The sequence below is a fragment of the Gavialis gangeticus genome, unplaced genomic scaffold (genome assembly GCF_001723915.1).
Source record: "Gavialis gangeticus isolate Ggan-Ray unplaced genomic scaffold, GavGan_comp1, whole genome shotgun sequence".
NCBI lineage: Eukaryota > Metazoa > Chordata > Crocodylia > Gavialidae > Gavialis > Gavialis gangeticus.
Genome location: NW_017728991.1, coordinates 1,627,729 through 1,653,823, shown reverse-complemented (window position 1 = coordinate 1,653,823; position 26,095 = coordinate 1,627,729). Strand labels below are relative to the sequence as shown.

Sequence of the window (26,095 nt, the reverse complement as noted above, 5' to 3'; positions counted from 1 at the left end):
GCTCTCATTCAAGGAGGGCAGCACCCTGCATGGAGCTCTGTGGGCGCACAAAGAAAGCTCATGCTTTGCCCATGCTGTAGGACATGTTCCTCTCTATAAGGCACATAAGCTATTCCAGCTGAGTCTAAAGGATTCCTACCTGCTGTGGCAAGAGCCATGGCTACTAAAGAGCTGTCCAGTCGTTAGGCTGGCAAGGGTCAGGGCTTCTGGCTTCCAGTACTAGAACTCCTGTGGGCTGTACACAGGAATCCCAGGCACATTATGCCTGGTGGGGTGTTTTCTGGAGAAGCGAAGCTTGGGAAGCCCATTGCACATGAGGGGCTTTGCTGGCTAGGTTCTGGAGGAAGCAGAGGCAAGCAGTATGCTAGCTAAAGCCACCTTTCTTCTTCAGGGGGAAGTTTGTTGCACTGGAAAACATCAGCTGCAAGATTAAGTCCGGTTGTGAAGGGCATCCACCTTGGCCAGAAGGCATTTGCACCAAGTGTCAGCCGAGCGCAATCACTCTCAACAGACAGGTGAGACCCATTGCTGGGGACCCTTTGTCCTTTCAGACATCTGAGGCATTATTCACCTGCCACATTTCTGGGAGAGGAAGAGCTTTGCAGAGAGCAGCCGTTGCAGCACAGAGCCTGTGCAGAGGCAGTGGCTGTGCTGATCTCTAGCTGTGGCAGAGGGGCTCTGAAGTGTGCCTGACTCAGCCATTTCCTCTTTGGGCAGAGGACAGCTGGATTCCCACATGCTAGGAGGGTGAATCTTGGCTTTTCTCCATGTACAGCCCCAAACCACTTGTACTGTCTCAGTGTAACACACTGCCTTCCCACAGTCTTTCATAATCACAGAAGAGCGTCAGATCCATTGTCCAGTGATTTGGGATCTGAGCCCCCTGAGAGTTTTGTCCTTAGTCTGCCGCCTCTGGGGGTGGGAAGAGATGTGCTGGACCTGTTCCTTGGAGCAGAAAGGATCAGGGCAATCTCAAGGAGGAGGCAACAATCCAGCTAGCTCTGCCTTCCTTCCTTGGCATTAACAGCCTCTCTGACCTTCCCCATCACTGGTGGATTACAGCTAAGGTAGACCAGGGAGCTTTGTGGGGTGGCGGGGGGCAGCACACAGTTGGGTTGGAAGAAGTCTGGAATCAACCTGAGGGACTTGGTTTCTCACTGCAGAAATACAGGCACGTCGACAACATCATGTTCGAGAACCACACAATTGCTGACCGCTTCCTAGACTTCTGGAGGAAGACAGGGAACCAGCATCTGGGGTATTTGTATGGGCGGTACACAGAGCACAAGGACATCCCTCTGGGCATCCGGGCTGAGGTTGCTGCCATCTATGAACCTCCACAGGTAAAAATCACTCGGGGTGAGATTGTCACATGTCTGTTCCCTGAGCGTGAGGGGCACAGAGCCCACTTCCACAATCCCGTTTCTGACGGGAGATCCTAAAGACCCTGCCACCTTAAAATCACATTGTGATGAAGGGAGCAGTGGTTAGCCATGTTAGTCTAAAATCAGGCAGAAGACAAGGCGGGCCACCACCTTAGAGCCTAACTGGTTCAAAGAGGCACAGACTTTCGTAGGCAACAACTTGTTGACTCAAATTATCGCCACTGAAGGAACCGAGCAACTCAGATCTTCTCTTTGCTGAGACCTTTAACCTGAAAGCAAAAGCAGGCTCGTACCAATGGCTTTCACTTTGGGGTTTCTGAATTGCTGGATTTTAAAGGCTTTACTAAGGAGTGCTTTTGCTTTGGCAAATCTTAAAGCCTGCTTTTGGAGACATTTGCTGCTCTTAAGTTTAGCAAAACCATTTAACAGTGTTGTATCAAAAGTGTCTTGACACTGTGTGCACAAGTCAGAAGCAGAACATGAGGGCTGGAAGGGAGCTCTGGAAGTCATATCTAGTCCGACCCTCTGCTCCAAGCAGGACCAGCCCCAACTACATCATCCCAGCCAAGGCTTTGTCTAGCCAGGTCTTCAAAGCCTCCAAGGATGGAGGCTTCACAACCTTTCTGGGTAACCAGTTCCAGTGTTTTACTACCCTCCTTGTACAAAAATTCTTCCTAATATCTAACCTAAACTTCCCTTGCTGCAACTGAGCCCATTGCCCCTTGTTCTGTCATCTGCCACCTCTGAGAGCAGCCCAGCTCTATCCTCTTTGCAACCCCCCTGCAGGGAGTTGAAAGCTGCTTATTAAATCCCCCTTTAGTCTCCTCTTCTCTAGACTAAATAAGCCCAGTTCCCTCTGTCTTTCCTTGTAAGTCATGTCCCCCAGTCCGCAAACCATTTTTGTTGCCTTTTGTTGGACCCTCTCCAATTTGTCCCCATCCCTTCTGTGGTGGGGGGCCCAAAACTGGATACAAGACTGCAGATGTGGCCTCCCCGGTGCTAAACAGAGGGGAAGAATCAATTCCCTTGACCAGCTGGCAACACTTCTACTGACGCAGCCCAGGATGCCATTAGCTTTCTTTGCAACAAGGGCACACTCTTGTCTCATATTCAGTTTATCCACTGATGCTGCCCAGGAAAGAGAGCTATGCCTATGGCAGAATGCTTGAAACTCGACACGTTTTTGGTACCTTGTATTTTAGAGAACAAATCAGCATTTTCATTGCATCTGAGAATGTAACCAGCTGTTTCAGCAGCCTTCCCTTCGGGGTTTGGGATGCCTCTTGGTGAGCTGGTCATCATGCTTCTTTTCAGACTGATTCCCTTTACTAGCTCATCACTTAGTTTCTGCTCTGTCTCTGCTCTGGCATTTGGGTTTCTGTTTGTAGAACCCGAAGTGCCGAGAGGATATGAAAATGCAGTTAAGAGCTGTCATGGGTGAAAATCACTAGATGGCGCTGGTCACTGTGCCGGGAACCCTCTGGCCTGTCTGTGCAGGGCCTGCCTTCTCCTTCAGGACTAGCGTTTCCCAATTGTTCAGTCTTTTATGTAACTTTAGATGGGTCATATCCTCTGGAGCCTGGAAGTGGAAGTTGAATGATACAACCAAGGAGTCTTGAGCCGCAGAGAGAGTTGTGCAGCAGGAAGAAGAATCAGGGGCATCAGAAAGCGCCAAAGTTGGGCTTGTTAGAGTATCCAGACTCGCATTCGTCCAGAATGGAACTGGGCTGCCAGATGTTTGGCCTATTTGAAACTCAGGTGCAAGGTCACCTTGGCAGTGCTTGGGTGTTGTGGCAAACAGCTGTTTGGAGGTCGTGCTGTACATGTCACGTACCATGTTACTTGCTAGTAAAGATATAGGAGCACAAAGCTGGATTGGAAGTGAGGTAAGCATCATAAAGTACATCAGGAGGAGCACGGGAAACAGCAGCTCTCATGTAATTGCTAAACCGCAAGCTGCCTTCGCACCAGGCATAAGCATCTATGAAGCCTGCAGAAGGGAAGGGAGTGGAGTGGAGTTTGGGACCTTTGTCAGCTGCAGCGTGCAGTTGATGGCGTAGAAAACCTGCCAATCCCTAGGGACAAGGGCAGGTTTTCAGCCTGAGTGTGATTCCTTGCTTTGGAGCTGTTAGGAAGGTCAGTGTGCTTAGCTTGTGTGTGGTGGGCGGTAGGGAACTAGATATACCTATGTGTGTGGGGAAGGATGAAGCATGAGTGCTTATTACTCCTGACCTTGGAGTGGCATACAAACTTTCTCGGGATGAGTGGAAGGTATCACAGGATCTTTAAGTGTCTGCTGCGCACTCCTGTGACCAGCCTTGCCTGTAATGTCTCTGTCAGTTCTGGGCAATGCCAGCACAGTCCATCACATCATCTTGCCCTGGTGTCACTCTTCAGCCCATGTGTGTTGCTGGGATCCGCAGGTTTGGAAATTAATGTGCTCCCTGTTGCTCTTCCCCTACATCAGGGTTTTGCTAGGAAGTTGCCATTATCCCACAGAGAGAAAGCTCCACTGTGGTGTTTGGCAGAGAAACCCCAAAGCCCCAACTGCTGGCTCCTAAATCACGCCCAGATGGCTGAGCTGTGTTTTCCAGAGCTGGAGGGGAGACCTGGGCGGGTGCTCTTGGAGTCACTGAGTTTCCTCCCTGAGCACTGCTCTTGCATTCAAACTGACACAGCCAGAGCCTAAAGCTGGCAGGGTGACTGGGACTTGGGAAAGATTATATAATCTTTGCCTTTCTCCAGGGTCTTAGAGACAGCCAAAGGCTCGATTTTTATGCAGGCATTGATAAAGCCTTTCACTCACGAGTCCCATTGTGCTTCGCCAAATTAGCCTAAGTAATCCCTTGGAAGGGATACTTCCACCTTTGGCACTAGGTTTGCATTCATTTAATTCAGATGACTTTCCAGACCTGGAGTGGGAAACAGAGCCTGGAAACTCCCTTTCCCCATCCCTTGTCTTTTGCCACAAGAGCATCTCCCTGAAAGGGCCAAACCCATAAGAACAGTACTTGTTATCTCTGAATTCGTTGTGGGTCCTTAATTGCCTCCTCTTCCCTTGCAGATCGGCACACAGAACAGCCTGGAGATCCTAGAAGATCCCAAAGCAGAGGTGGTGGATGAGATCGCTGCAAAACTCGGCCTGAGAAAGGTAGCCAAGTGTTGTCGGAGAGCGCGGATTTCAGAGCCAGGGTTCTCTCTGCAGCAGTCACAGGAGGCTCATCTGGCATCAATTCTCTTCAGCTTCCTGGGGTTGAATTAAGACGGGATGCATTCTGAAACCTCCTCTCGGGTGCCAGAAGCTTTTATGTTTTTAAGTGTTAGAGAAAGATGAAACCATTTCCCTCAGTGCAAGTATTGAGCAGGACAGCAGGGCTGCTCTGTATAAGCCAATAGCCCTCTGTCTTAACATCAAAGGATTTAGAGAAGCAGGAGCACAGCTCTTCGTTTCTCTTCCCTCCAGTGAGCACTCTCTGGTAGCACCTCTGTGGGAAGTGCTAATTTAACACAGCTGTGGGTGGAGTTGTCTTTTGGGGGTTTTGTCCCTTCTCTGCGAGGGTTTGTGTTCGACCATCTAGAGCTGAGGCTCTGATGGTTGGAATTCTCCCTCCATGCAACTGTTTAGACTGCCCATGGCAAGCGTGATCTTGCATGCAGGGTTCAGCTCTTGGGCCACTATTTCTCTTGGGTCTGCAACCTTGACTGACTCAAGATATAGCGATTTCAGCATCCTCTGCCTGCTGTTGGCTTTTGGGCAATACTGAACTTTGCCTTCTGCAAGGACAGTCCATGTAATGCCTTGCAAAGGGGAAGATTTAGGTGCACTGAGATTTTCTGAGGTTGGATTCTCTTGTGCCTCAAGTCTTGTCTTTGTCCTTCAACCCACAAACATCACTTGTGAGACCTTTTCTTGTTCTCTGAGCTTTTCACGCTGGCATCTGTTGCAAGGAATTGGTAGATTCTTGAACTCTAAGTTGTCCTTTATTTTCCACATCAGATTTGTTAAAATTGCATAGATTGAAGTGTAGTTACAGATCTTTGGTTGCCCATGTGTGGTGCACACTTTGTCTACTGGTTTTACTGCAACCATGCAGCAGCATTTTGTACTTAGATCATAGAGAAGTAGGGCTGGAAGGGACCTCCAGAAATCATCTAGCCCAACCCCCTGCCTGAGGCAGGACCGTCCCTCTCCAAACCATCCTTTACAGTCCTACACAAACCACCATCAACCCTGACACAATACACTTGAATGGCTCAGTGCTGTAGAAGGGAAAGGCAAGGAGGGATTGGAATAAGAGAGATGTGTTTTAATACAGTGGAAAATAGTGAGTAAATAATCTTCTAATGAGGGCAGGCTGGGATTCAGGATGCACCAGACTTCATCTGAACCATTTTGTTACCTCCCGTTGTTCTTGATGCTGCTTTGCTCAAACTGTTGAGCAACAAATACCTTTGCAGAGGGTTGCAAGAGGGGGAAGCAGAGAGGTCTACCTGCAGCCAACAGATTTCTCCTGTGGAGAAATACCACGTGTGGATTGTGTTGAGATGAGCTTGATGCAGCTTGAAGAGCTGTTTCCTTAAGGCAGTGGACTGAAGGCACTTGTGGGTTGGTACAGGGAGCTAGGGGCCTCTTGTACTAGCAGGGGACATATGTCTTTTAATTTTTTTGTGTACAATTATTTTGTTACAGGTTGGCTGGATCTTTACAGACCTGGTCTCTGAAGATACACGGAAGGGAACAGTTCGGTACAGCCGAAACAAGGTGAGATGCAAGCGTGGCATTATAGGTGATTGGGCCATTCGTGTAGCCTCATGACCCAGAGAAGTTTAAGGCTCCAGCGGAGGGCCGGGTGTGTGCTGTCTCTGGAGCAGTTTGTGGAATATGGAAGGAGCAGAAGGCATGACCAGTGATGTGTCTCAGGAGCCCTGTGCAGGTGTACGGGAGGAATGCAGGGTTGTATGTGAAGTCTCTTGATTCACTCCTTATGTGAATTATCGAGAGGCTCACAGGAGTGGTCAGTTTAATCAGTAAATTATCAGAACATCCCTTGGAGGCTGGACGGCCAGCTGGCCTCCACTGGCTGTTGTATGAGACTTGCATGCTGTGTTTTGGCTCTAGATATTCATTGTCCTCCACCCCTATGATTTGGAATTGATATTACCCTCCCCCCTGCCCCACAAGATGGGGAAACTAAGGCATGGTCTAAAGTGACTTGCCCAGGATTATACAGTCAGGAATGTGAACTGGGGATTCTCCAATACTCAGCCCCATGCAGTATTTGTAGTATTCCCTTCTCCACTCTCACAAATGTCTTGCACAGAAGCCTATTTTAACAAGCTATCACTAGTTTGCCTTGGTTGCGCATAACTTGGCTCAGTGTTGTTTGCTGTTTCCTTCCCCTCCTTCCCACAGGACGCATACTTTCTAAGTGCAGAGGAGTGCATCACGGCAGGGAACTTCCAGAACCAACAGCCCAACATATGTCGCCTATCACCAGACGGACACTTTGGATCCAAGTTTGTCACTGTTGTGGCTACAGGTATGAGTGGGCACAGGGCTGTCCTGTCCTGGAGTGTGTCTTGACCTGACATCCTTCAGGTTGTCTCCCTTGAATCTTGGGCAAAGCTCTTTTTTGGAATATTCAAACTAATTGTGTGCAATAGGTTTCTCTTGTTCCATGTGCTAATGGAGCTGGACTGTTCTCAGTGGGAGCGGATAACAGATCAAGGAGCAATGGGCTCAAGTTGCAGCAAGGGAAGTTTAGGAACCAACTTCCAAGGGAAATGGTGCTTGCTCCTACCCTGGGAGTCTTCAAAAGGAGGCTAGATAATCACCTTGCTGGGGTCATTTGACCCCAGCGCTCTTTCCTGCCCATGGCAGGGGGTCGGACTTGATCTGCTCAGGTCCCTTCTGACCCTGCCAACTATGAAACTAGGTTGGATATCAGGAAAAAATTTCTCACCAGGAGAGTGGTGAAGCACTGGAACAGGCTCCCTAGAGAGGTGGTGGACTCTCCATCCTTGGAGGTGTTTAAGACCCAGGTAGGCAAAGCCCTGGCTGGGATGATGTAGTTGGGGCTGGTCCTGCTTTGAACAGGGGTTGGACTAGAAGTGACCTCCTGAGCTCCCTTCCAGCCTTCATTGTCTATGATTCTAATTGCAGCTTTTGCTGTATTTGATCCCTAAGATCCCACTTCCTGATTAACCTCTTCTTAAGTTAGCTCCATATTAAGCATGGGAGAAGGCTAGATGATTAGTGAAAGGCTGCCATGCATGGGACCATTCCAGACCTGTTGTATCCAGTAACAAGACAGTCTCCTGGAAAGTGTCGGGGAAAGCATGCCCTGGCTTCCCAGGTGAATTACGTCCAGTCCCCCATCCGCTTGGATGATAGAGACAACATACAGTGCCACAAGACTGTAGGCGCCTTGGGAGTTTACTCTGCGTGGTTCACAGTAAGGCATGTATCAGTAGAAGAAAGCAGTCTACATGCCTCCGTCGCATTGGCTGCAGGGATCCCACAGAGAGCTCTTTCCAGCTCTTCTCTCCAAAGAACCCAGCAAGATGCTCTGCCACACATGGTCAACGCATGGAGATCTTGGCATGTGCTGGGGAAGTCGTAGCATTACAAATTCAGTCTGCCCTTCAGCTCTGTGAGATGCCCCAGCTGTATTCATTTAAGGCATCTCTGAAGCAGATTCCCCATGTTGTGTTTTGAATGATGAGAGAAAGCACAGCTTCCACACAGCACCCACTATCAAGTGGGGTAGCCTGTTGCCTCCTTTGCTGAGCCCTGAGCTTCCAAAGTAGGCCCCAGGCATTTTTCAGTAAAAAAGCCACCTTTTCCAGTCACCAGGCCCATGAGATCAGACAGCTGCCTGACACATTCCAGGTAGTTAAGCGCATCAATCTTTCATTGCAAGATGAATGTGTATCTCTCTCTCTGGTGTTTTATTGAGGAATTTATCATTAGTCTTGTTCAGGTCGTCTTTGTGCCTCAGCTGATGGTTAATTTCTAGGAGCATTTGCTCCAGAGCACTGCGTGACAGGCTGGAAGTTGAAGGAGATGGGAACCAGTTTTCTTTATCTGTTCCAGATAACTTAATTTCTTTTTCATTAAATCAGCACATCAGGGTTCTGTTTGAATACTTGATTTCTTCCTTCTGCGCAATGTAAATCTAATTATGCAGTTTGTCTCAGCTGCTTTGCCTTTTTTTAAAATCCCCTTGGTAATTTTCATTTCCCATAGTAGACCCTAGGTCCACAGATAGCTCCACTGTCCTGCCATCTCTGTGCATTCAGTTCTCCTTCAGCTTATGTTCCAATGGTGCACAAGGTGTGATCCATGGTAGCTGCAGCTAGTCTCAGTTTCCATTCTTTCATGTTGTAAGAGTCTTTCCAGTTTTTCATGAGTTGGGTTGTCTAGTTTGTGTTACCATGTGGTCATCCTATGTTGTTGCACTCTGGAATTTGCAATATAAACCTTAATGCCAAGTGCACAGATATCTAACAGAGCTGTTGAGTAGACTGCACACTGTAGTACTCTGGAAAAGCCTCGACCCATGCTAGTTTGAGGACCAAAGGAGTAGCCACCTTTAGCATGGCACTTTCCCCAGCTACCATGCCGAGCATAGTGTTATAAGCCCTACTGTGTCCTGAACTGAGTTGTGGAGAGCTTTGGTACACAGAGGGGGCTACAGGGCTCTGACCAGAGGCCCTGGGATTGACGTCTTGGCCCCATTTAAGTACTGGTAAAAACCCAGGGCTTCACTCCAGTAAATGCCCTTGATATAGTGCACAGTGTAATGTAGAGAATCCTTACCTGAATGCACCTCCAATATAGCCAGTCGTGCTCACCAGTGAGCCAGTAGCTGGTTCAGGTCACGTTGCTCTCCACGGTGGCTTGCTCCAGTGTGCTAAGTGGTGTTTCTCACTTCTAGGTGGTCCCGACAACCAGGTCCACTTTGAGGGTTACCAGGTCTCCAACCAGTGTATGGCGCTGGTCCGGGATGAATGCTTGCTGCCATGCCGGGATGCACCGGAGCTTGGCTACGCAAAGGAGTCCAGCAGTGAGCAGTACGTGCCTGATGTGTTCTACAAGGTGAGAGGTGGGAGCTGGCAGGAGGAATCTGGAGGGAGAGCGGTGGGGAGGAGATGCCAGGAAAAGTTCTGGGCCTGGAGTGAGCCTGTCCTGCTGGGCCGAGGGCAGCTCTGAGGTCCCAGGCTGCTTTCAGCAGTAACTGGTCACCACGTGGACATGGTGATTGTGGGAGCTCCTTTTACCCCTCTTGTAAAAGTGCTCTTTGGGTCTCTAGTACAGTGGTAGCCACAGGATCTCTCACTTCTAAGTGGAGGCTGCAGGGATCTGCCTCGTGCTTGGAGTCAGCACCCTGAAGTCACTGCGTGCCCGGCACTCCTTGGCTGTCAGCCACGCCACTATGTGGGAGGGTTTGAGTTTAATCCCCAACTGCGTATATCTGCCTCCACCTCTGCCAATGAGGTTTACCTGGCAGGTGCGCTCTAGCAAAATACTGCAGTGGTAAAAACAGCAAAGGCTAAACACAAGGGTGAGGGATCTTTTTTGCTGTACACTATGTTTTTGAGGTGCCTACAGAGCAGCAGCCACCACTGAACCATAACACAGCAAGCACTAAGGTGGGAAATACAGCCATTGGGCCTGCAAGAGGAAAGATGTAGCCCCTCCCACCCAGCAGAAGGGGAGCTTGTAGTATGTTGAGTGCACGAACAGGGGACAAGGAGTTAGCAGACCTGTTACAGGGTAGGAATACAGCTCTGGCTTCTCCCATCTGTCTTTGCTAACATTGGTGCCTGCTCGTGGATCCCAGGCCTCAGCTGGAGAGCGTGTTCCAGACCCCTGGGATGCTTCATTAGTGCTTGCTGTAGTGGGTCCTCCTGCACGTGCACAGGGTGTTGCTCTAAATGCAGCTTATTAGCCACGAGCCAGCCTTGCAGGGCCACTTAACAGTTGTTCCCAGAGCCTGTCAAACCTCTTGCAGCTGCAGAGTCAGGTTGGCAGTGTAGTAGCAGGACCTCTGGTGAGCGGAACAAGGCTGCTGCTCAGGAATTTGCTTTGCTGCCTCCTGGTGCTTTGTGAGCAAGGATGGGAGAAATAATGAATGGGTCTTGCAGGTATGATCTTGTGCATCCCAAAGTCAGGAGAATACAAGATGAGGAAACTCCACCTGCTTGGTGAACATCTTTGAGGGTTTGCCCCAGGTCCCTCTTGATGCCCACAGTCACCTTGCTCTCACGTCCCCCCAATAGCTGTGGAACCCCTCGCAACTAGCCTTCTTCATCTCTCAGGCAGTCTTCTCCCATGCCAAGCGTGCACTGTTAAGCTGGTGTATGTCCTCAGCCGCTTGCCATCAGCACACAGGAGGCTTCCACACCCTGACCAGCTGATGGCCCTTTTGGCAACTTGTCATGGGCCCAACATAAGTGCAATGAAGCCTAATGGTGCGGTTGTACCTGGCCAGAATAGGAGGGCATCGCCTGCCATGAGAACAAACCCAGCATGCAGGGCTTCAGCTTGGAAAAAAATAGATCAGGAGAGAGGCACACGAAGCTGTGCCTCTACCTCTGCTTTCCAAATGAGTGTGGGCCTGGAACAGGAGCTGGAGGGCTCTGCATTGCATGCTCTGCCCGTCCCTGGTGATCAGAGCAGCAAGCAGCCAGTGGGTGTTCCAGCAAGTTCTCACTCCTGGTTTTAATCTGAAGCCGTGGAAGTAAACAAAATGCTTGCAGATGACTCTGGCGTTATGCAGCCATTTCCAGGAACCAGTGAATCACTGGGTCAGGCTCCAGATTATTTCATAGATTTTATAGCTCCTGCCTGTATTTGCCTCTGTCCTGCCATCCCGTAGGAAGGCCGGAGGACCGGGCTAGCAGGTATCATTGTGCCTTAGACTGAAACATGCTTGGCTGTAACAGCGCTTGTATTTTGGAACGTTTTTAACTTGAGGGAAAGCTTAGTTGCTCCTGCTTTTAGAGACCTTCTGGGTCTCATTAAATGCAGAAGGCCTGAGGTCAGAGACACTACCTCATGGCTGTTGGGCTGGTGACAGCAACCTTGGCAAGGCCTCGCTGAAGCGTTACACAGGGTGGAGGTCCCGATGGTGTTTGGCCTTGCTGCGAGAAGACAAAAGTCCTTCAGCTGTGTACCCAGTGCTAGAGCCCTGCAGTAGCTGGGCAGCATTCAGCTTGGTATCTGGTTTCTCTCCCCCCACTTGCATCAGTGGCTTTTTGCTTCCTGCCCTGGGCTGTTGCCTTGCACTCTTAAGCAGTTGTCGCATCTCATCTCAGGCGGCTGTTTCAGTAGCAAAGGAAAGTAATCCATATATTTAGATGTGGCTTGTGAATATCTGCTTGAAAAGCACTTTAGGAGGAAGTATACATTTATTATGATTGGATGAGGACCAGCATTTATGTAGCATGGGATATTTATAGAACAACCTTAGCTCCGAATACCAAAGAAGCCGTTGAACTCTTGTATCCGTGAGTTGGGTGAGAGGATCGATGCACCCAAGACATTTGCCCACAGAAAAAGGCAGTTGCATGTAGAACTGGAGCAATGTACAGCAGCTGCCCTGCTGCCATCTGCTTGATGCCCAGGGAGGAGATCTGGTGTCTTTGCCCCTAATGGGTGTCATCTTTGTGTCTGAAATAACTTTCAGAAATGTCTGGATTAGTAATGCTGCCGAGAGGGAAGGCTACAGCAGGGATCAAAGCCACACAGCTGGGAAGCATTACGGAGAGTGTGGCAGGTTGGAGGACTTTGGCGAGCAGAAACAGAGGTGCTGCAAGGGGAACTAAGAGCCCTCTTCAGTCATTGAGCTGGCGTGCATCAAGATGTGTTTGCAGGATGGGGTCAGAGCTAGCAGGGCCCTCAGCATGTGCTGTAGCTGCTGCTGCAGAGGTTCCCACGTGAACAAGCGTGACGCAGCTCGGTGACCCGTCAGCTGCAGGCGTGTCTTAAATAACACAGCAACGGGAAAACGCATGGCACTGGGATTGCCCTGGTTTGGAAAGGGAAGTACTTGCTGAAGCCTCTGGGCAAGCGGCTCCTGCATGTCTTTCCTGTTCACTTCATGCTGGACTCTCGCCCTGCTGCTGCTCACGGAAAACTTCCGCTCAGCCTTGGCAGCACAGCGCTCTGAGTAGGGAGATTCATTCCCTGGCACATGAAGGCTGTAGGTTTGCTCCAGAGCTTTTAGGACTAGGGATATAAATTACTCTGCTAAATAGCTTCTCCTGCCTTCATCAGCCTGGAAAGGAAAAACCCCCACAGGGGTTGAGCTGGGGCTTTTTGGGTGTCCCAGTGCTGTGTTTGGTAAGGCTGGAGCACTGGGTAACCTGCAGCTAGGCTGGCTGGCACCCCTTAGCCCCTTCTCCTTCCAGGCAGACTTCCCAAGGAGCCTCCCTTCTCCAGACACAGGGGCAGGCAGTCAGGTGGTAGCCGTTGGGCGTAGTGCTAGAAACAACGTCGCGTTCACCTCCTGCATAGTTCATTTTCCAACCGGATGAGCTGCAGGAAGATTCCTCTCGGGATCAGAGTTGTCGAAGCCTTGGGTTTGTTCTGGTAAAAGTCCTTGCCTTCTGCCTTGAAGCAGACTCCTCCACCTGGTCCCATCTGGTTCTGGGAAATAAGTCTCTCCTTCTCCCCCACTCCTCCCCCCTCCTCACCTGGAAGCAGGGCCCTGCGCATATGTTTAAGGCTGCCTGCATGCTGTGCTTGGGTCCGTGGCTGCGTGGTGCATAGGTGCTGCAGGCTCCTCAAGTTCTCTCAGTGCGGCTGCTGAGTTCATGACTTTCCATGACGGAGCTGGCGTCTGATTGCACACCCCAGCAGGCTCCGGGCTGCAGAGGTCTCTTGAAGTCTGTCGCAGCACCGCAGGACTCTCGCTCCAGACTATTTCATGGCTGTCTTGGCATTCCATCCAGTGGAGCGAAGAGAGCATGCGCCAAGTTTTATGGACCCTTTGAAGCATCTGAATGGCAGTGTTGTTAGCGCTTTCGCAGGATACAGCGGCTGTGTTGTGTTCAGGCATGTACCTGTGATCTCACCAGCAGACCCAGTGATGTCATACTTGCAAGCAGTTAGGTTTTATGGCTGCAGGGGAGTCAAGATGAAAGCCTTTCCCCGTGGCACATGTGTCACTGGAGGGACCTTTGCCCATCATATTGCAGGCTCTTAGGTCTGGCTTTCACATTTGGCCTCAACCAGCATTTCGGCCTCAGCGCATCTGCTGGTGGACTTGGGTTTCAGCTCAGGCTCAGGGAAACGCAGTTTCATCCAGGCCGTGGCCCAACTTGACAGCAGTTTGCAGCTTTTTACGGAGGCCAAATAGGATTACGAGCCCTCATCTTCTCCTTGCCCAGACTGCGTTATGGGTGCTTGGTGGGGAGCAGCTTTCCCGGTCTGTTGGAGAGGCCCCTTCCTGGAAGTCTGATAACTGCATTCCTTGCAGGGGTACCTCACAGCTGATTCATTGGAGGGATCCTCACTAGTTATGGTGACGGGAGCTGCTGGAGCAACCAGAATATTGAGGAGCCTTCTCTGAAGGGCCAGTAATATGCTTTGCTGTCTTAGGATGCAAACGGGCATGGTGTTTGTCCTGGGATATGCCATTTATCCCAGCACAAAGTGCAGTCATTCAGACACCCATGTCCATTGTCCTAGGATAAATCCTGGAAAGGTTCTCAGCATAAGAAATACTAACAGTTCATCCAGCGACGTAGCAAAGTGCACCTGTGCAGTTATCTCCGGATTGCATCGCTGAATCCATGGCAGAAAGGCGACAGTGCATTCAGCCACTCACTGCACTAAACCTTGATTAGAAGGGCGATGTGTGCACATGCCAGTCCTGGGATGGCTCGTGTTCTCGGACAAGCACAGGCACAACTTGTTGAGGGACAAATGCAACGTCTCTTCCTACCTCACTCTTCTTGAGGCTGCTGCAGGGGTGAATGGCGCTGAGAGGCCTCTCAAGGTCTGAGCCAGAGTGTGGCCCAAGTGACGTTGCCATGTGTCACCTTGAATCTCCTACCTCAAAGATTCTCCCAGGTTGCAAAGGAAGCTCCCCTCAGACGCGAGTGCTCTCCCCAACCTGGGATAACCATGTGGGAGGCTGGAAGCAGATGGGCAGCTGCCTTGTTGCAGGAGGTTGCCGCAGTAGTTAGCTTGCAGTGGTAAAAAACTTGATGGAAATTCAGAGGTTGCCCTGTGTGAGCTGCCCGGAGAGACCTTTTTTGTCATCACTGCCTGGCCTGTACAGGAAGTGCTTCTGGTGCCCAGAGGCCCTTAGCCCATCTTTAAATGCTGCCTAGATTTGTATGCAGCACCTCAACCATGATTAAATAATCCAGAGCAGGCTGCATGGATTTGCATGTCCTCACTGTCCTTAGACTATTTGCACGGTTGGGGGTGATAACAGACTATCCTCATGTTCAGTAGGTGCCGGTGTTTGCACACAGGGCTCTGTCGGTAACTCCCACTGGCATCGGCCTGCTGCTGATTGTACAGGCTGGCTCCAGAAAGGACCCTGGGAGTCCCAAAAAGAGCCCACATGTGGAGTGCAGCATGTGTCAGCAGAAGCTGGACAATGAGTCGGGGCTCCTGGGTTTGGTTTGTGGCTTTCTGATCTGCAGGACTGTAGATAAACATCTTTTCCTTTGAACCATGAGCTTCCCCTCTGTAAAGTGAGGTGTAAACCCCTAGGAGCTGGAAAGCAGCATTGGAGCAAGCGCAGCCCCTCACGAGCCCAGAAGCTTTGGCAAACCCCACAGTGATATGAGCAGAGCAAACCCAGAGCGTCTTGATTGTGTGAGGGCAGCCCCAGAGGAACAAGAGGTCTTGGAGGCTGCTCAGCTCTGGGAACAAGGTTCTCTGGTCCATTTAAGAAGGAGTCACCCTCAGACTTGCCTTCGTCGTCAAGCAGATTGTGGTATCTGAAAACGCTTTGAGCCAAGCCTGCAATGCCATGCTCCCCAACGCACTTTGGCCGTCGCAGTCCTGCCGCCAGTGGATTCACGGCCTTCCTGCGCAGAGACGAAAGCTACAGCCCGTTCAGTTGAGCTGTGCTGAAAGCATCCTAATCGCAGGCACCGATCTCCCCTCCTGTCTCTGGCGTGATTCACGGCCGGTTCCTTTGAGGCCTTCTGCTTGATTTCTCTCCAGATGCCGCGTAGACTCGTGCCTTCATTAACTCCTTGCTGCCCTTTTTTTGGAGCCACTGCTGCAAAGCAGGGCCCACATCCTGGTGCACGCACTGGCAGTCCTGAGTTCCCAAGCCTCGGTAATAACGCACCACATTTGCAGAGCAAGGCTGCGGAGGCCCTGGCAACTGCCAGATTCGGATGAAGATGTGTCTCTCCCAGCAATGTTCCCAGTTTGACATTTGTTAAGGCCTATAAAATGTAATTGCCTAATAAAATGGCACCCAGGGGTTGGTGGAGTGTGGGGGGAGGTGGGTGCCGGCTCCGCTCATAGCGGAGGGGGGTGCAGATGCCTCCTGTAGCTCAGGGAAGTTGGGTTTCACTTTGGTAGTAACAATTTAGAGAAGCTCTTTAAGGCCTGAGTAGCATGACATTAAAAAAGGGAGGCATTTAACATGGAAATCCCCAGAGGCACAGATTAAAACGAACAGGTGCTGGAAAAATGTTTCTGCATATTAGAACTTAATTAGATTTGAAAACGAATTCCAGATGGGCTAATTATGTGTGAGTTGTTGCAGGTTCTTTCTTGCCGGGGCAGGAGTGTGTTTGGGAAGCTGATTGAGCCTGATTGGATTTGATTCCTGACGCGCTCTCACAGTATCGCCGAGCTCTGGAAACAGGCCGGCTCTTGGGGCCTGTGATCCCCTGCTGCTCCTGTCAGAGCCACAGAGATCTAAGGGCGCGAGCCACCGGGCTTGTTGCTAAAATAACCACAGGGCCAACAACCTGTCATGTTCAAGGAGAGGAGATCCTTATCAAGACTGCCTTTAAAGAGAGCTTCAAAGGCAGGCAGGTGGATTCTTCAAAGGGAGCTCTTTCTAGGGACATCTGATGTGCAAGGAACTGCAGGCTGCTGTTGTCTCCAGCGTGCCCGGGCGAGCGTCCAACCGGTCTTGGGACTACGGAGTGTGAGAGCAAGGTGCTGGCTACAGCGCTGCATGCTTGTTTCCTATCCTGTCTAAAGTAACCGCGAAGCATTGAGGGAGCAGCGTTGGCATGCAGAGAGATGGGAAAGAAAGCTTTCACCAGGCTGGGGCCAGGGCAGCGCTTCTCCCAAGTCTGTTTTTGAAGGCACCATCTTAGGCACACTTTCCAGCATCCTGGAGTGGACCCACTCTAACTGTGTTGCTTGGGTAGGCGAGGGGCAGAGTTCACGGCCTTTGCAGCTTGCTTCCTGGCGCTGGCTTGAAGCGTGCGAAGGGAGAGGGGTGGCTGAATCTGCTTAGCAGTCAGCGGGATCTGCCTCCCAGCCACGCTGGCGTTCGAAAGCTTAGCAAATGTAAACTTTTATGTAAGGTCTCTGATTGGAAATTATGGATGTATAATTTATATATGGCTCGATGAATGATTTATAACATGTTAAGTGATGATTTAGGTAGAAAATACAGCCCCCTCTTACAGAATCTTTAATGAAATGTGTCAGTTCTTATGAATTTATTTCTGAAGCCGTGTTTGAACTCAGCATGTTTGACATAAATCAAGTCTAATTGTCATTTTGTGATTAATGAACATATGCTGGCCGTTTTTCTCCATAATTAAACTTTATGTTCAATTCATCTGGCAAAGCAAAACAAGTTGAGGTTCTCACATGGAGCTTTTTCAGGGCTGTGTGTTTTGGACAAAGCGGTTGGTTTTCCATGGTCATGAACACCAGTGGTTTCATCAGAGACACCGGTGGTTGGGTTGGTGGGGCATCCTGGGCTGGAAGTCAGCCATGTGTTTCCCCAGAGTGGCAAAAGAGCTATTTTTTAATACTGAACACAGCACCTTCACCCACAGAGATCCCTGCTGGACCTCTCTGAGGAGCAGACTAGCTGTGTGAAGGACGGCTCTTATAACCAGAGCAGCCTTAAGACAGCTCTGCATCTGCTTTCCTCCTGGTGACAAAGAGCCCTGTAGAAAGACAGGCCTCAAAGTGCTTTTCTGTATCTCTTCTAGGTCTGCTGCCAGAGCCTGTGCGCCATCTATCCTGCGCTGCTTCCGTGCTGTTCAGTAACAAACTCTTCTTCTTTCAGGACATAGACAAGTTTGGCAACGAGATCACCCAGCTTGCCCGCCCACTGCCTGTCGAGTACCTGATCATAGATGTAAGTACCCACGTGCTACCTGCTTGTTAGCATCGGGATGCAGAGTCCAGCCCCTCCTGCACCACAAACCCTTTAGACAAATTCAGGAGCTCTGAGGGGTCAAATCCTCACTGGCTTTCTGGAGCTCGCTCCTATTGAGCTAAGCTGGGCAGTGCAGCCGGCAGCTGCCTGTGGGTAGTTGTAGTGCCCTGTGGGTGGGCAGGGTTTTGATGCCATAGAAGTACACTAGCATCATCAGTACTCACCGCTGAGCGCCTCTCTGTATTTGCAAGTGGATCATTTGCATGAAATGAAGGAAGCGGCTAGCCCCGTAGACCTGCTGGGCATTGCATCACCGGGAGCCAATTAGGACGCTCCCTTGGTCTCTTCACAGCAGTAATTAAGAATGTGCTGCTTAGCATGGCCCCTGACTGGGCTGGATTTATGCTCTGAAAACGCCTCGTGCCTCCCCGTGGAGAAGGAACCCCAGTCTGAGCATGCAGGGCCCATCTCCGGGTCTTGAGCTGAGGTGTTTCCTGGGAGGGAGGATCCCCTGAAGGGCAGTTGGTCTGAGAGCCCCATCCTGTTTGGAAGCCTCGCCACGGCCATGGGGAGCAGCATTAAAATCCTGCCGCTGCCTTTCAGTTTTAATGGGAGCTTTACTGCCTGAGAGCGCGAGGCAGGGAATTCAGACGGCAGCAAGTATCGTGGGAGCTGGTGCAGTGCCAGCAACAATTAAACCCATTCAGAGCACAGGGGCCAGGGCAGCTGCCACCAGCGCAAATCTGCGGCATCCCAAGCACGGCGCCGGGAAAGCTCCAGTGTGGGGAGCTGGCAGGCTGAGCGCTCGTGTTCGCTCTTCCCCTTCTCTGCGTAGCATCCGCCGCTGCGCGTGTTCCTCGTTAGCTGCACATGCACTGCGGGCCTAGTTGTCCACTTTGCATGGTGAAATACCACGTTCAGGATAGCGGGCTCTGGTGTTTGCCCCTGCAGCCACCCCAGCCCAGTCGACAGTCCAGGAACGTATTTATTACCCGAGCAATCCAGGCATCTGTTTCTGGACTACCTGGGGTGTAATTAAGCTGGAAACAGATTGACAGAACAGACACTGAGGAGGAGCCTGGGGTGATGGAGAGCTGAGTTTTTGAAATGTCTTGTTTTCTGAAGAGCCAGTGTCCCTCCTGCTAACATCGCAACGCAAACCCTTTCTGCCTCTCACCTCAATTCTGGACAGCATGGATTTGTGATTGAAAAGCCCTTTGTTAATGCGTCTTCAAAGGGATTGGGTGTGAAGGCACCTTGCTAGCCCATCCCACGGGTTTCAAGGAGAGACTCAGGTGTGGCCTGGCTTATCTGCTGCCCAGTTGCAAAGGGGGGGAGCTGTTCGTGTGCTCCTGGGATCGCACACATCCAGCTCCATGTAGGTCAGCACACGAGGCACAGAGCTGCAGGCAGCATGTTGGCACTAGAGGGCTCTGTTATGCCATGGGAGACTTTCCAGGGCCTGGCCACCACTGGCAGAAGCCTGCCGGCAAAGTCCCTGGGAACTCAGGGGAGGATGGGGAGTCCTGGGCAAGGCAACAAGGGCACTTTGCAAGATTGAGAGCAGGCATTTGTGCCATGCTGGGGAGAGGGAAGGGGGCTCTTCCCACGCTGGGACGTGTGATTGGAGTGGAGGAGCATCCTCAGGGCTTGTGCTGCTGTGTTCCTGGTGGCTTCACCCTACACTGGAAGCCCCTTCTTGGCATCACACCAGAGCGAGGCAGATGGACGCAGCCAGGGCCTCTGCCAGCAGCTCCCTGAAGCCATTCGTCCTTCTTGGCATAAAAAACCCAGAATGAGCCTCCTTCAGCTTCACCAGCAATAGGTTCCTCTTCCATTGGTTGCCAGACCAGAGATATGTTTGTGGATGCCTGACCCAAGCTGGGGAAAAGGGGAGCACAGGAAAGACCTGTTAGTTAGGGCCAGGTCATGTGGCCTGAGCCATCCAGACCCGCACAGCTTGCGAGAGGAGGTCAGGTCCCATAGCATCCAGCCAGGAGCACCCAGCTCTCAGAGCCGTGGCCTGGCCTATCCCCTCCCCAGGTCATGCCAGCTCCACACAACATGGCCACAATTCTCACACATTCTGCTTTGGGTTTTCAGATCACTACCACCTTCCCCAAGGATCCAGTTTACACCTTTTCCATTTCGCAAAGCCCGTTCCCCATTGAGAACCGCGACGTGCTGGGGGAGACGCAGGTGAGGAGTGGCCAGATGTGTGCGCGGTAGCTGCATGTCCCTGTGCCAGTGTGTAGGTTGCTGCCCGCCTGTCGTTCGCCTCTTCACCTCTGACAGGGCTGGGGCAGGCTGTGTGCAGCCCCCTGCGGCCCCTCGTTGCCGGACTGCTGGCACTCAGAGAACTTTGGCTGTGTTCTCTGAACCGATCTGAAGAGCCTGAAATGTTTCTTCCGCTGAAAGAGATCCCAGATAGCGCTGAGCGGAGACAGCTGCTGACCGGCCTGAACCACATGTGAGCTGGCAAGAAACAGCACAGACCCTGGGTTTTTTTCAAGTAGCAACATGGGTTTTCTCAGAAAAGGGTCTCTGTGGAAAGGGGCAGGTTCTCTCCGAGGTGGGCCATGCAGCACATTCCTGTCCACTGCCTCCAGCGTCCAGGATCCGTGGGGTTTGGAGATCTGGGGAATGCAGCAGTTGCACAGACCCCGAGAGCCCTTTTCTGGGGTTCAGTAAGCCACCATTCAGCTGAACAGCAAAGTCCTGCTTGTTGCTTGGTGGAGGGGCTGACCTGTGGGGTTCTCCTTCCCATCTCTGCAGGATTTCCACAGCCTGGCCACGTACCTGTCCCAGAACACGTCCTCCGTGTTCCTAGATGTCATCTCTGATTTCCACCTGCTCCTTTTCCTGGTCACCAACGAGGTCATGCCTCTGCGGGTAGGTAATGGGAGGGAAGCCATCCTGGCTAACGCCCAAAGCACCTAGTGCTTTTAACAAGCACTGGGTTACAGACTGAGGCTGAGCTGCTCTGGGCTAGTAACCACAGCCAGGCCCTGCTCTGCACAGAGGGAGGAAAACACTGCCTGGCTGTCAGCCTGGGGCAGGTTGAGAAAATGCAACTTTATTAGAGGAACGATAGTGGGAAACAGGGCAGGAGGAGCTGTGAGCGCAGGGGTTCCAGCTTGGGCCCGCCTGTTTCCCAGCACTGAGTGGGCGGCGACTGCTAGTCCAGAGCCAGGCTGCAGAGAGCGATTTGGCTGCATGAGCTGGAGCTGGAATTGCTGAGAGCTCTCCGGAGCAGAAATTCCTGTCGTGATGATAACGAGATGGGAGCCCCTGATGGCGGCGAGGCCAGCGACTTCCTCGCTTTGCAGCTCAGGCTTTATTGGCTTGGCCCCGGGAGCTTGGCAGTGCCCCAGGCCCGGCACTGACATCTGTTCCACGCGCTCCTTCGCGCTGGAAACGTTGTGCCATGTGTTTTCCGGAGGCTTCGGGCCCCACGTGGACGGAGCATGTGCTGAGCAGCTGGGCTGCCCATGGGCGGCTGGAGATCAGGGCCAAGCAAAGGGCCCTTGCGCGGCCAGCAGTGATGGCGTCCAAAGAGCAGGGCCCTGCCCACATGCGCCTGCCCAGGTCCCAGCATCCCTACCACTCCAGCCTGCAGCAGCCTCCCTCTTACCCAGAATCTGCCAGCCCTGCTGCCCAGCTCAGCTCTGTTTGCACCCCAGCGCCTGCTGGTCTGTGTGGGGCTGATGCTGCCACTGCATAGAAGCAGCTTCTGGGCCTGTGTTATAAGCAGAAAGATGCAGCGTCCAAGTTTGGGGGGTGGCTGGGGGGAGGCGTCCAAGCACTGGAGGGAAGCAGGACTCCTGAAGCCAGCCAGACTCCCCAGGGAGCAGCAGCTTCCAGCCAGGAGCGCTCATGGCAGGGTTTGGAGCCCTTCCTTCTAGCTCATGGTGCGTGCAGCTAGGGAGCCCGAGACCCTTAGAAAAGGAGAGCAAGAGGGTGAATAAAGTGGGATATCAGTTTGGGGGCAGGGGGAGAGGCAGGGAGCGGTCTGCTGGGAGCCCTGTGTGGCAAGGCACTGGTGCTAGCGTGCCTGTCCCCATTCCAGGATAGCATCAGCTTGCTGCTGGAGGCCGTGAGGACCAAAAATGAGGAGCTTGCCCAGACGTGGAAGAAATCGGAGCAGTGGGCCACCATCGAGCAGCTCTGCAGTGAGTAGCCACGGCCTCCTCTGTCCTCCTGCCTCAGGCATCGGGCTGGGGAGGGACAAATGATGTGGTTTGACCAGGGAGGCTGCACAGGGCTCTGAGCTGGCTCCTGCTGCCTCTGGGGCTCAGCAGGCTGCAGAAAGGCAGAAGCAGCTTGGGGTTGTACCCAACAGGACAGAGAAGCTCGTTACCCACAAGGCTGCAGCCTGCTGAGATGGCTCCCTCGGCCTCTCCAGAGCAGCTGCCTGCCCCCTCTGGGCACTGTCCCCGGGCAGCAGTGGCGGGGCAGGGGCTGGAGGCAGGCTGGGCCTGTGGCATGAGGCTGCTGCTTCCTCAGGGCCTCTGGCACAGCCATGGTGGCCAGGGGCACCTCTGTTGTAGCTGATGCTGGACGGGCTCTGGGGCAGCGCCCAACTGCTGCAAGGGCGGGTTCAAAGGGATGGTTTCAGGGTTGTCTGTGGACATGGGCTGGGCTTATGGGGCCGTTCCAGCACCGTGTCTTGGGCTTAGTCCATCTAGGCCTGATGTGCAACCCTCCCCCTTCCCAGCCAGGTGTAACGTGCGGTTCCCTCCCACAGGCACGGTGGGCGTCCAGCTCTCAGGACTGCACGAATATGGTGCTGTGGGCAGCTCGCAGCACGCCGCAGCTGCAGCTGTGTGGGCCTGCCAGCACTGCACCTTCATGAACCAGCCCGGCACGGATCACTGCGAGATGTGCAGCCTGCCTAGGACCTAGCCCTGCCTCCTGCTGGAGCCAGCCCTCCGTAACGCAGGATTGTTTCTCGTGCTACCCCCCCCATATCGCCGTGCCATGCGGGGCAGAGCGGGGTAGGGGGCAGCCGCACCCAGAGGGCTTTGGTCTCACAGCCGGGGGCTGTCCAGGGGCAAGGGGTTAGGAGACAGGCTGAACTTGCCCACCCAGTGCAGGGAGCTGACACTTTCCATTTCCATCTTTCCCAGAGGGGATATGGGCTCTGTCCCCTGGCACTTCTGCCCCTGCGCCTCTGGCTCGCAGGCCTCACTAGGCTGCAGCTGCTTTTCCCTTCCCTTCCAGTTGTGCAAAGGCAGGGGGGTGCTGCAGGGCTGGTGATACAGGGCTGCCCCATTGACTTGCACGGTATCGGCCCCTGCTCCCTGCAGCCCCAAGCACGTGGGGTCAGGGGGGCCGGGGGTGGTGGGACAGCAAGCACAGCTGGGTCTGGCAGGCTGCTATCACGTGCCTGCTGCCCCCCTCACCCCCTGCCCAGCTTTTCTTCCCAGAACCCCACTCTGCTTGTGTGCGGGCAGCTCTGCTCCAGGGGCTGGGCCGGAGGGTTGCTGGTGGGGCTGTGCCTGCAGCCCTCGGCACGCACCAGCCCTGCAGCTTGGAACCCAGCCCTGCAGTGCATAGCGGCAGCTGAAAGCTTTGCCTGTTCCCTACCCATGTGATGGACAGGCACTGCAGGTGGCACATAGCTGCTCCTGCTTGTCCACCTCCTCCAGGGCAGCACGAGGGGCCTGCCAGGGGGGTCCCCATCCCTAGTGCCCAAGCTGGAGGGGGAAGCTGGCTTCTTGGCTAAGCCTACCATCCGGCACGGGAACAATGTGGGCATAGCACCAAGTGGCATGTGCCCTCACGTCCCCTGCTTCCAGCCCCTCGCCTTTGTGCCTGGCACCCTCTATGCAGAGCAGGTGCCAACTGCTAGCAAGGAATTGCCACTCGTGCCCACTTTGCCGGGGCTGCTGTGTACACAGCTGGAGTCTGAGCACGGGGAAGGGACCCACAAAGCAGAGCTCAGCATCCAGGCAGGAGGGTCCTGGCCAGGGCTGCGGCCTGCTCTTCTGTGTCTTGCAGGAACCCAGGCTCAAAGCTCCCCCTTGGACTCCAAGCTGGGCTTGGGGCTGCAGCCCTCCCAATGTCCATCACAGCTGCACCTTGGCTGCCCACCCCAAGAGCTGGCCAGTGGCCAGTTGCTCCCAGCTACCTCCCCCCAGCCCTTGGTGGTTCTCCCCTCCATGCTCCTAGCTTTCAGACCTGCATGGGAGCCACCTCTCCCTGCTCCCAGAGGCAAGCTGCTCTGTGCACTGGGCTCCACTCCCAGGCTGGGTGTTAGGATAGACCGGGCCATCCCCATAGGGTAGACCAGCCTCCCTGCACTCTCTGCTGCCCTGCAAGGCCGGTTCTGGAGTCTCCGCTTACCCAAGCCCCCACACGAGTTGGGAGGTGTCACCTTCCCCCCCCCCGCAAGAGCCTGGCCCCGGGGCTGAAGTTTCTGCCCCACGGAGAGAGGTTCTAGTGGCTGCTCCCTGCCCTGTGCATGGACAGGCAGGCGGCTGTCTGGCCAGCTGGCCAGCCCAGGGGACGCGTGCTGCTTAGGGCCCTGGGCTGTAGCTGCTCTTGCTTTCCTCCCATGGTGGTGGGGGCGGTGGAGGGGTGCACCGGATGGGGCTGGGCTTGCTGCCCTCGACTCCCGCAAGTGGAATCCAATAAAGCACCTGGAATGGGAACAGCCGCGTCTGCCCTTTTGTTCTGGGCCCCAGTGCCTGCCTGCAGGGAGCAGAGCCAAGGCACTGAGCAGCTGGGCACAGATGAGAGCCCCAGGAGACGTCTTGCCCTGGCTTGTGACCCACCCTCCTAGGTGGACGTGGGGGCCTGGCTGCACTCGGAGCAGGTGTCTGCCCTTGTACCCCCAGCTGTGGGCCACTGTCCAGCCTTGTGGCTCCGTCCACCTGATGGGAAGGTTGCAGGCCCCCGAGCACAGCCTGGTCCCAGGTCCAGGGAGACCCACACCTGCTGCTGGGGGCTCAGCAGGAGGCGGCCGTACCCAGGAGGTCAGAGAGGCAGGTGGCTGTGCGCGCCAGGTGAGGCATCTTGAGTGTATTAGCCACCAGACGGGCCACAACGAGCAAACCTCATGCAGCTCCTCTGATCTCGATTTCCTGCCTCCCCCAGCCACAGGGCCAGGTGGGCGCAAGTCCTGACCTGGGGGAGCGGTGCTGGCAGGGAAGAGGACAGTGGGGAGCTTCGTTAGGGCGCTGCAGCAGCAGCAATGGCAGGGCTGGGTGCTATGGAGTTATGCCAGCCCATCTTGAGGCCAGCAGCTCTGTGAGGCGAGGGCCAAGCCCTGTGGATCCCTGCAGGCTGGAGCCGCAGGGCCGGGACCGAGGCCATGATAATGGCTCCTGGCATTGCTAGGAGCTGGCTCAAGCTTAGGGCCCTGCTCTGGGCAATCCCAACAGTAGCTCTGAGCCGTGCTGTGCCCCAGCACCTGGGGCAGGACCTGAGCTTGGCTGCCAGGTTCCTGGCCTGTGTCCTCGGCGACCCCAGGCCAGAGCCAGCACTGATGTCAGCAGCGCTGGGGGCAGCTGCTGCCCGGAGCTCCCCCCGCCAGGGCCCTTCCCCACGGCCTCTTCCCCGGGGACAGAGGGGGCGGGCAGCTGGCAGGCCAAGCCCGTCTGGTTGCAATCAGCAGGGATGTGTGGCTTGGCCAGAGGCCAGGCCGGTGTGTTAAAAGGGGAAGGAGCCGGGGCCGGAGTCGGAGAAGCTGGGAGCAAGCAGGGCAGTCGCCACATCCTGGAGCTCCACGCAGCAGGTAGGAGCTGCCGCGTTCCTGCCGGGCAGGGGCACCCCTGCAGCGTGCCCCTGGTTGGCATGCAAGGGAATCCCTGCTCGGGCCTGGCTGGGGCGAGGAGCTGGCATCCGCTGCAGCCACAGGTGCCAGGAGCCAACAATACCCCAGCTGCGTCCTCCTGGGTCCATGCCTGGCTGCCCACCCCTACGTCTGGGCATGCGGCTGTTCCCCCCCAGCCTGCTGGGCCAAAACCCACCCCCGCCGGGTGCGGACACAGGATGGAGCAGAGGGGCAGCCGTCCCAACCTCTCCTGTGCTTCGTCGTGCAGGAGGAGCATGAAGCAGGTTCTTGCCTGCCTGCTCCTGGCAGCCGCGGGCTGCGCCGTCAAGCAGAAGCGGCAGCCAGTAGAGCGGGACTATTGGCCAGAAGGTAAGACCCCCGCTCGGCTGGCGGGGGGGGGTGCAGCGGAGCCGCCTGGTTCAGCTGAGACGCAGTGACCCACACACCGTCACGTCTCCCCCCAGCTGAGAAGACGAGCGCCAAGGGCTGCGCCAACCTCACCGTGGTGCTGGACAACTGGAAGTTCGCCATCCTGTCCCAGATGAAGAACATGCTGCTCTTCGACCACCACACCGTGCTGCCCGACT

At 53.9% G+C, this 26,095-nt stretch overlaps 1 protein-coding gene and 1 long non-coding RNA gene across 2 annotated transcripts in view; both read left to right on the top strand.

The window, feature by feature from the left end:
- Positions 1–24,384, top strand: part of NPLOC4 (NPL4 homolog, ubiquitin recognition factor) — a 41,094-nt gene extending 16,710 nt beyond the window's left edge. Inside the window, exons 7-17 of the mRNA XM_019515832.1 lie at positions 392–515; positions 1,164–1,343; positions 4,450–4,536; positions 6,076–6,147; positions 6,799–6,925; positions 9,326–9,486; positions 17,636–17,707; positions 19,832–19,927; positions 20,504–20,620; positions 21,798–21,900; positions 22,476–24,384. Coding sequence (XP_019371377.1) covers positions 392–515; positions 1,164–1,343; positions 4,450–4,536; positions 6,076–6,147; positions 6,799–6,925; positions 9,326–9,486; positions 17,636–17,707; positions 19,832–19,927; positions 20,504–20,620; positions 21,798–21,900; positions 22,476–22,633 — 1,297 coding nt within the window. The 3' untranslated portion in view covers positions 22,634–24,384. The remainder of the gene's footprint in view (positions 1–391; positions 516–1,163; positions 1,344–4,449; positions 4,537–6,075; positions 6,148–6,798; positions 6,926–9,325; positions 9,487–17,635; positions 17,708–19,831; positions 19,928–20,503; positions 20,621–21,797; positions 21,901–22,475) is intronic.
- A 919-nt stretch (positions 24,385–25,303) lies between these two features.
- On the top strand, positions 25,304–26,089 carry LOC109296077. The gene is made up of 3 exons (XR_002096885.1): positions 25,304–25,469; positions 25,777–25,877; positions 25,973–26,089. It is a non-coding gene; the product is annotated as an uncharacterized LOC109296077 (long non-coding RNA).
- The last annotated feature ends 6 nt before the right edge of the window (positions 26,090–26,095 follow it).